The sequence below is a fragment of the Raphanus sativus genome, unplaced genomic scaffold (assembly GCF_000801105.2).
Source record: "Raphanus sativus cultivar WK10039 unplaced genomic scaffold, ASM80110v3 Scaffold0384, whole genome shotgun sequence".
In the NCBI taxonomy this organism is placed as follows: Eukaryota; Viridiplantae; Streptophyta; class Magnoliopsida; order Brassicales; family Brassicaceae; genus Raphanus; species Raphanus sativus.
Genome location: NW_026615703.1, coordinates 10209 through 20432, shown reverse-complemented (window position 1 = coordinate 20432; position 10224 = coordinate 10209). Strand labels below are relative to the sequence as shown.

Sequence of the window (10224 nt, the reverse complement as noted above, 5' to 3'; positions counted from 1 at the left end):
ATCTTGCAAGGATCTATCCATATCATCCAGAGAATACATCCTAGGATCTTATTAAGTGGTATCAGAGCACTCTGGATAGGGAAGTTCTCGATTTCTCTTTGATTTTATTTAAACCCTTCGACTTCTTTTGAATCCATCGATTGATCTGTGTTCATCTTTGAGTTATTTCGCTAGATCTAATCGTTTAATTACCTATTGTTGTTGTTTGAATCAAATCCTGATAGATCTAGGAAGTTTCATCATATTTGATCTTGATCTATTTCGATTTCGTGTGATAGAAGTTATCAAGTATTGATCCTTTCAAATCGTGTTACCTTAGATCGCAAGTTTTCCTTTTAATCAAAGTTGTTTCCTTTTAAAATTTTTCTTGAACAACTTACTTGTTTTGATTGTTTCTTTGTCTCAGGTACCAATGGGGAACGAGTCAGATGAGGAAGCAGAACTTGTAAGGAAGAGTAGACTTCTAAGGGAAGAGATGACCGAGCAGTTACAACAAACTCTAATCACTACTGTGGCTGAGATGATCAAGACTAGCATCACGGGTCTTCGTGATGAGATAAGACAAGAGCTAAGACAAGCTACTGGTCAGGGCCATAGTAATGAGTCTAGGAGAGAAAGAAGAGGTCAGAGTCCACAAAATCATCCTGAACCAAGGAGAGACCGTAGAGAACATGCTGGATCACAAGAGACTGACAACTACTATGAGCGCAGCCGGTCTGAACATAGTGGTTCTTCTTCTTCTAGAGTGAGTAGAAGGCAGAGGCGTGATCATGAAGTTAGGAGACCTAAGAAAGAAGAGCTTGGTGGAGTTAAGCTCAAAATACCTCCTTTTCATGGCAAGGTTGATCCGGATGCCTACTTGGAGTGGGAGAAGAAGATTGAGATTGTCTTCAATTGTAAGAACTATACCAACACTCAACGAATCCAACTTGCTGCAACTGAGTTCTATGACTATGCTCTGAGCTGGTGGGATCAACTGGTTACCATGAGGCGGCTTAACCAAGAATATCCAGTGGAAACATGGAGTGAGATGAAGTCTCTTATGCGCAAGAGGTTTGTACCGAGCCACTACCACAGAGATCTTCACCAGAGACTAAGAAAACTCACTCAAGGAGCTAAGACCGTAGAGGAGTACTATCAAGATATGGAGCTGTTGATGTTGAGAGCCAGTATTTCAGAAGATAGAGAAGCTACTATGTCAAGGTTTCTTGGAGGGCTCAACCGAGAAATACAAGATAAGGTGGAGATGCAACACTATGTTGAAATAGAAGAGATGTTGCATAAGGCCATTCTAGTGGAGCAGCAGCTCAAGAGGAAGGGACATTCACGTGGAAGCTATGGGACTACTCGGTTCCAAAGTCCTAAGGAAGATAAGCCTAACTACCAGAAGGAGAGTAAACCTTATCAGAAAGATGACACCAAACCTAGCAACATCTACAGCAAGGACAAAGGAAAGACAGGAGCCTCTGGTTCCAAGACCCGAGATGTCAAGTGCTTTAAGTGTCAAGGGCGTGGGCACTATGCCAATGAGTGTACTAATAAGAAGACGATGATTCTTCTTGACACCGGGGAGTATATGTCTCAAGATGAGAAGATACATACTGATCATGAGCAGACTGAAGAGAGTTTGAAGAAGAACCGGTCAAGGGAAGGTTGTTAGTACAAGAAGGCTTTTGAATCTTCAAACTAAGGCAGATGAGATTGAGCAGCGTGAGAACTTGTTCTACACTAGGTGCTTGGTTCAAGGGAAGGTATGTAGTCTTATCATTGATGGAGGCAGCTGTGTCAACGTAGCTAGTGAGACTATGGTCAAGAAGTTGGGTTTGCAAGTTCAGAAGCATCCAAAACCATATAGACTGCAGTGGCTTAATGAGCAGGGCGAGATGAGGGTCTCTGATCAAGTAGTGGTACCTATAACCATAGGGAGATATGAGGATGAGATCTTATGTGATGTGATACCTATGGAAGCAAGCCATATTCTTCTCGGACGACCATGGCAATCTGATAGACATGTGATACATGATGGCTTCACCAACAAGCACTCGTTTGAATTCAGAGGTAAGAAGACAGTGCTGGTGCCATTAACCCCTAAAGAAGTGCAAGAGGATCAACTCCATCTACAGAAAAAGAAAGAGATTGAACTCGAAACTGATCTCAACAAGCAGCATAGCTTCTATGCCAAACAGGGAGATGTCAAACGAATTCTCTACTCTCAAAACTCTATTTTGTTGCTTGTGTTTAAAGAATCTTTGCTAACCACCACTGATCATACACCGGACCATCCGAGTGAACTAGTTTCTCTTTTGCAGGAATATGCAGATGTGTTTCCAGAAGATAGTTCTAATGGTTTACCTCCAGTTCGTGGGATTGAGCATCAGATAGACTTTGTACCTGGTTCCACACTACCAAACCGACCTGCATACAGAACTAATCCAGTAGAGACTAGAGAATTGCAAAGACAAGTAGAGGAACTGATGGAGAAGGGTCATATCCGAGAGAGCTTGAGTCCATGTGCAGTACCAGTGCTTCTTGTGCCTAAGAAAGATGGTAGCTGGCGCATGTGTGTTGATTGTAGAGCAATCAACAACATAACAGTGAAGTATCGACACCCTATCCCTAGACTTGATGATATGCTTGATGAATTGCATGGTTCTACCATATTTTCTAAGATAGATCTTAAGAGTGGATATCATCAAATTAGGATGAAAGAGGGAGATGAGTGGAAAACTGCATTCAAAACTAAGCATGGTTTATATGAGTGGTTAGTCATGCCTTTTGGATTAACCAACGCTCCTAGTACATTCATGAGGTTGATGAATCATGTGCTTAGATCATTCATAGGCATCTTTGTTGTAGTGTACTTTGATGATATCCTAGTCTATAGCAAGAGTCTTGATGATCATATAGAACATCTTAGGTCTGTTTTGAATGTTTTGAGGAAAGAAAAGCTTTATGCTAATCAAAAGAAGTGCACCTTTTGCACAGATAACTTGGTTTTCCTAGGCTTTATTGTGAGTGCAGATGGAGTAAAGGTTGATCCCGAGAAGATCAAAGCCATACAAGAGTGGCCAACTCCAACTACAGTGGGAGAAGTGAGGAGTTTTCATGGGCTAGCAGGTTTCTATAGGCGCTTTGTGAAGGATTTCAGCACTATAGCAGCTCCCCTGACCGAGATCATCAAAAAGGATGTAGGATTCAAGTGGGGAGAAGCACAAGAAACTTCATTCAAAATCCTTAAAGAGAAGCTTACTCACTCCCCTCTTCTTATGCTTCCTGATTTTTCTAAAACCTTTGAAATAGAATGTGATGCCTCAGGAATTGGAATTGGTGCTGTATTGATGCAGGATAAAAGACCCATAGCATACTTCAGTGAGAAGCTTGGAGGAGCAACTCTCAACTATGCAACGTATGACAAGGAGTTGTATGCTTTGGTGAGGGCCTTGCAAACGTGGCAACACTATCTGTGGCCTAAGGAGTTTGTCATCCATACGGACCATGAGTCTCTCAAATATCTTAAGGGACAGAACAAGCTAAGCAAGAGACATGCGAGATGGGTTGAGTTCATAGAAACCTTTCCTTATGTGATCAAATACAAACAAGGTAAGGACAATATAGTGGCTGATGCACTGTCTCGGAGGTATGTTCTCTTAAACACTCTTGATGCTAAGCTACTAGGCTTTGAACAACTTAAAGAAATGTATGAAACTGATCCTGAGTTTAAAGATGCATACAAGTCGTGTGAAAAGTTTGCTGCTGGTCATTATTTTAGACAAGATGGTTTCTCTTTTATGATAATCGTTTGTGTGTGCCTAATTGTTCTTTGAGAGATTTGTTTGTTAGGGAAGCACATGGAGGAAGTCTTATGGGACATTTTGGTATTGCCAAGACTCTTAAAGTTTTGCAGGATCATTTCTTTTGGCCTCGCATGAAGAGGGATGTGGAGAAAATCTGTGAGAGATGTGCAACCTGTAAACAAGCTAAGTCCAAAGTCCAAGCTCACGGTTTGTATACTCCTTTACCCATTCCTTATCATCCTTGGAATGACATCTCTATGGATTTTATTGTTGGATTACCTAGGACTAGAACCGGAAAGGATTCAATCTTTGTAGTTGTTGATAGGTTCTCCAAAATGGCTCACTTCATTGCTTGTCACAAAACTGATGATGCATTGCATATTGCTAATTTGTTCTTTAAAGAGATTGTGCGTTTGCATGGCATGCCTAGAACTATAGTATCTGATAGAGACACCAAGTTTCTTAGTTACTTTTGGAAGACACTTTGGTCTAAGTTAGGCACTAAACTGTTGTTCTCTACTACTTGTCACCCGCAAACTGATGGTCAAACTGAAGTAGTGAATAGAACTTTAGGAACACTCTTGCGTGCATTCATAAAGAAGAACTTGAAATCATGGGAAGACTGTTTGCCTCATTGTGAATTTGCATATAATCATGCTGTGCACTCTGCTTCTAAGTTTTCTCCTTTTGAAATTGTTTATGGGTTCAATCCCACCTCTCCTTTGGATTTAATACCTTTACCTGAGTGTGAAAGGATTAGTATGGATGGCAAAAAGAAGGCAGAGATGGTGAAACAACTTCATGAGCAAGCAAGGCGCAATATTGAAGAGAAAACCAAGCAGTATGTTAAACATGCTAATAAGGGCAAACGAGAGATGATCTTTGAAGTAGGTGATCAAGTATGGGTTCACCTAAGGAAAGAGAGGTTTCCTAATCAAAGGAAGTCCAAGCTCATGCCGAGAATAGATGGACCTTTTGAGGTCACAAAGAAGATCAGCAACAATGCTTACAAGCTGGATCTCCAAGGTAAGTATGATGTGAGTAATAGTTTCAATGTTACTGACTTGATCCCTTTTATTGCAGATGAACCAGATTTGAGGACAAATCCTTTTCAAGAGGGAGGGGATGATGTGATCATGGACCAACAACTTGATAAAGATATAGAAGAGGTGATCAAGGATAAGCAAGATGAAGATGGAGATGCCTTGATCATTCCCAAAGGTCCCATGACTCGTGCAATGACAAGAAGACTCCATGAAGCTGTTGGAAACATACTTAAGATATCTTGGAAGCAAGAAGATTGTCTTGGTCGTAGCTTGAGCAACCAAGACACACTTACCACACTTCAAGCTGAACCTTCAAGCTGATCATCATCTAGGCAAGTGGCTTGTGTGTACTCTTTTTCCCTTAGTTGGTTTTGTCCCACTGGGTTTTCCAACTAAGGTTTTTAATGAGGCCATGAGTTCACTTTCATATCACCTAGATGATGTATCTTTGGTGCATCTCGGATGCTTTGGACCAACCACATATCTACCTTATGTTATCTTTAATCTATAGTTTTATTTCTTATCTTATGTGTTGCAAACTCTTTTAAATTTTAGTCTTTGGTCTTTGTTTGATTACCAAGGGAGCGTGTTCCCTTTAATGATCTCGAGAACTTGAGTCTGTTCAAGTCTTCTCTCTATTTAAACTTGTCGCAAGCTTCTTTCTATGCAATCATCTTTTAATCAAAAACCTTGTTCTCTCTTAAACTTGTTTACGAGTTCTTGAGTGATCTTGTTGGTGTGTAGTATCCAGCAAACCCTAGGTGTCTAAGTTGGTGTGTCATATCCGATCTAGTCATCTAAAAGTGTCAAGGAGTCTTTCCGCAACTCTTTGAATCAACCATCAGTCCACTACCTTGAAGATCTTGAGTCTTTGCCTCGATCTTGCAAGGATCTATCCATATCATCCAGAGAATACATCCTAGGATCTTATTAATTATCCACTGGATAAAAGAAATCTGAGGTGAGATTTGAGAAAGTAAAAGAGTGAATCAAGAAATAAAGTAAAACCAGAGTGTATTGCGGAAGGATTTTAGGTTCTCAAGAGCTTAAGCTCTGATACCATGTAAGTAAATGAAGAACAAATGATGAACAAGTGAAGAACAAGTGAGAGAGATGAAATCGTGAGAGAGAGAGAGAGAGAGAGATGTTGCAAAGTAAAGAGAGAGTAAAGAAGGATTTATTTCCTTAAGATTAATGTGAGAGAGGTTACAAGATTATATAGGCAAGATGCCTGGATACAGAAAGTATTAAACAATTCTATGCAAGTACTTAAAACAATAAACAAATGTGTTCTGATCAAGGCAAGGCAGTGTTGAGAGGGACAGGTCACAAACGGCTACACCTTAAGTGTATCATGTGACCTTGCTTATTTTAAACACTCTCCTTTGTCTCTTACACTCTCCAACGGTCTCCTCCTTCTCTGATGTCGACCAAGGTGTTCTCTGACTTGTCTTGCCTCTCACTCCACGTTAGGTTATGCATTGGTACCTTGCACAGCAAGTGTTGTACGGATATACTTGTATTTCAAGTAATCTCGGATCTGCTTCTACTTCATGTATCTCCAGCTCCTCTCTCTTTCTGATTTATTTATATCCTATGTCAATAATCTTCTTACTCACAACTCCTATGAGATTTATTCAACTTCCTGGTTATTCTCCACTGATTAGTGGTTCCAAATAAAGCTTCATAGATCGTGGCTCATCCTGGTTTGATAAGAATCATGAATAATGGCATATGTCCGAACAGGCTAATCTGTAATCATCTGGATAGAAGGTGGGATATCTTGTTGCTCACAACACTTATGAGATTTATTCAACTTCCTGGTTATTCTCCACTGATTAGTGGTTCCAAATAAAGCTTCTTAGATCATGGTTCATCCTGGTTTGATAAGAATCATGAAGATAATGGCATATGTCCGAACAGGCTAATCTGGAATCATCTGGACAGAAAGTGGGATATCTTCTTACTCACAACTCCTATGAGATTTATTCAACTTCCTGGCTATTCTCCACTGATTAGTGGTTCCAAATAAAGCTTCTTAGATCGTGGTTCATCCTGGTTTGATAAGAATCATGAAGATAATGGCATATGACCGAACAGGCTAATCTGAATCATCTGGATAGAAGTGGGATATCTTCTTATTCACAACTCCTATGAGATTTATTCAACTTCCTGGTTATTCTCCACTGATTACTGGTTCCAATCAAGCTTCTTATATATTGGTTCATCCTGGTTTGATAAGAATCATGAAGATATTGCCATATGTCCGAACAGGCTAATCTGGAAACATCTGGATAGAAAGTGGGATATCTTCTTACTCACAACTCCTATGATATTTATTCAACTTCCTGGTTATTCTCCACTGATTAGTGGTTCCAAATAAAGCTTCTTAGATCGTGGCTCATCCTTGGTTTGATAAGAATCATGAAGATAATGGCATATGTCCGAACAGGCTAATCTGTAATCATCTGGATAGAAGGTGGGATATCTTGTTGCTCACAACACTTATGAGATTTATTAATAAGATCCTAGGATGTATTCTCTGGATGATATGGATAGATCCTTGCAAGATCGAGGCAAAGACTCAAGATCTTCAAGGTAGTGGACTGATGGTTGATTCAAAGAGTTGCGGAAAGACTCCTTGACACTTTTAGATGACTAGATCGGATATGACACACCAACTTAGACACCTAGGGTTTGCTGGATACTACACACCAACAAGATCACTCAAGAACTCGTAAACAAGTTTAAGAGAAAACAGGGTTTTTGATTAAAAGATGATTGCATAGAAAGAAGCTTGCGACAAGTTTAAATAGAGAGAAGACTTGAACAGGCTCAAGTTCTCGAGATCATTAAAGGGAACACGCTCCCTTGGTAATCAAACAAAGACCAAAGACTAAAATTTAAAGAGTTTGCAACACATAAGAAATAAATAAAGACTATAGATTAAAGATAACATAAGGTAGATATGTGGTTGGTCCAAAGCATCCGAGATGCACCAAGGATACATCATCTAGGTGATATGAAAGTGAACTCATGGCCTCATTAAAAACCTTAGTTGGAAAACCCAGTGGGACAAAACCAACTAAGGGAAAAAGAGTACACACAAGCCACTTGCCTAGATGATGATCAGCTTGAAGGTTCAGCTTGAAGTGTGGTAAGTGTGTCTTGATTGCTCAAGCTACGACCAAGACAATCTTCTTGCTTCCAAGACATCTTAAGTATGTTTCCAACAGCTTCATGGAGTCTTCTTGTCATTGCACGAGTCATGGGACCTTTTGGAATGACCAAGGCATCTCCATCTTCATCTTGCTTATCCTTGATCACCTCTTCTATATCTTTATCAAGTTGTTGGTCCATGATCACATCATCCCCTCCCTCTTGAAAAGGATTTGTCCTCAAATCTGGTTCATCTGCAATAAAAGGGATCAAGTCAGTAACATTGAAACTATTACTCACATCATACTTACCTTGGAGATCCAGCTTGTAAGCATTGTTGCTGATCTTCTTTGTGACCTCAAAAGGTCCATCTATTCTCGGCATGAGCTTGGACTTCCTTTGATTAGGAAACCTCTCTTTCCTTAGGTGAACCCATACTAGATCACCTACTTCAAAGACCATCTCTCGTTTGCCCTTATTAGCATGTTTAACATACTGCTTGGTTTTCTCTTCAATATTGCGCCTTGCTTGCTCATGAAGTTGTTTCACCATCTCTGCCTTCCTTTTGCCATCCATACTAATCCTTTCACACTCAGGTAAAGGTATTAAATCCAAAGGAGAGGTGGGATTGAACCCATAAACAATTTCAAAAGGAGAAAACTTAGAAGCAGAGTGCACAGCATGATTATATGCAAATTCACAATGAGGCAAACAGTCTTCCCATGATTTCAAGTTCTTCTTTATGAATGCACGCAAGAGTGTTCCTAAAGTTCTATTCACTACTTCAGTTTGACCATCAGTTTGTGGGTGACAAGTAGTTGAGAACAACAGTTTAGTGCCTAACTTAGACCAAAGTGTCTTCCAAAAGTAACTAAGAAACTTGGTGTCTCTATCAGATACTATAGTCCTAGGCATGCCATGCAAACGCACAATCTCTTTAAAGAACAAGTTAGCAATATGCAATGCATCATCAGTTTTGTGACAAGCAATGAAGTGAGCCATTTTGGAGAACCTATCAACAACTACAAAGATTGAATCCTTTCCGGTTCTAGTCCTAGGCAATCCAACAATAAAATCCATAGAGATGTCATTCCAAGGATGATAAGGAATGGGTAAAGGAGTATACAAACCGTGAGCTTGGACTTTGGACTTAGCTTGTTTACAAGTTGCACATCTCTCACAGATTTTCTCCACATCTCTCTTCATGCGAGGCCAAAAGAAATGATCCTGCAAAACTTTAAGCGTCTTGGCAATACCAAAATGTCCCATAAGACTTCCTCCATGGGCTTCCCTAACAAACAAATCCCTCAAAGAGCAATTAGGCACACACAAACGATTATCATAAAAGAGAAATCCATCTTGCCTAAAATAATGACCAGCAGCAAACTTTTCACAAGACTTGTATGCCTCTTTAAACTCAGGATCAGTTTCATACATTTCTTTAAGCTGTTCAAAGCCTAGTAGCTTAGCATCAAGAGTGTTTAAGAGAACATACCTTCGAGATAGTGCATCAGCCACTATATTGTCCTTACCTTGTTTGTATTTGATCACATAAGGAAAGGTTTCTATGAACTCAACCCATCTCGCATGTCTTTTGCTCAGCTTGTTTTGTCCCTTAAGATACTTGAGAGACTCATGGTCTGTGTGGATGACAAACTCCTTAGGCCATAGATAATGTTGCCAAGTTTGCAAGGCCCTCACCAAAGCATACAACTCCTTGTCATACGTTGCATAATTGAGAGTTGCCCCTCCAAGCTTCTCACTGAAGTATGCTATGGGTCTTTTATCCTGCATCAATACAGCACCAATTCCAATTCCTGAGGCATCACATTCTATTTCAAAGGTTTTAGAAAAATCAGGAAGCATAAGAAGAGGGGAGTGAGTAAGCTTCTCTTTAAGGATTTTGAATGAAGTTTCTTGTGCTTCTCCCCACTTGAATCCTACATCCTTCTTGATGATCTCGGTCAGGGGAGCTGCTATAGTGCTGAAATCCTTCACAAAGCGCCTATAGAAACCTGCTAGCCCATGAAAACTCCTCACTTCTCCCACTGTAGTTGGAGTTGGCCACTCTTGTATGGCTTTGATCTTCTCGGGATCAACCTTCACTCCATCTGCACTCACAATAAAACCTAGAAAAACCAAGTTATCTGTGCAAAAGGTGCACTTCTTTAGATTAGCATAAAGCTTCTCTTTCCTCAAAACATTTAAAACAGCCCTAAGATGTT

General features: G+C 40.0%; 1 protein-coding gene across 1 annotated transcript; it reads left to right on the top strand.

The window, feature by feature from the left end:
* The first annotated feature begins 412 nt into the window (after positions 1-412).
* Positions 413-2382, top strand: LOC130502019 (uncharacterized). Its single transcript, XM_056996833.1, has 4 exons — positions 413-584; positions 747-1491; positions 1733-2234; positions 2320-2382. Exons 1-4 carry the CDS (start codon positions 413-415, stop codon positions 2380-2382), a joined length of 1482 nt encoding a protein of 493 aa, XP_056852813.1.
* The last annotated feature ends 7842 nt before the right edge of the window (positions 2383-10224 follow it).

What these genes read in the sequence shown, in the direction of transcription:
- LOC130502019 (XM_056996833.1), top strand. Translation starts at nt 413, where the DNA reads ATGGGGAACGAGTCAGATGAGGAAGCAGAACTTGTAAGGAAGAGTAGA. An exon ending in AGAGCTAAGACAAGCTACTG is followed by an intron (nt 585 to 746) that starts GTCAGGGCCATA and finishes CTTCTTCTAGAG; the next exon opens with TGAGTAGAAGGCAGAGGCGT. An exon ending in AAAACTCTATTTTGTTGCTT is followed by an intron (nt 2,235 to 2,319) that starts GTGTTTAAAGAA and finishes AGGAATATGCAG; the next exon opens with ATGTGTTTCCAGAAGATAGT.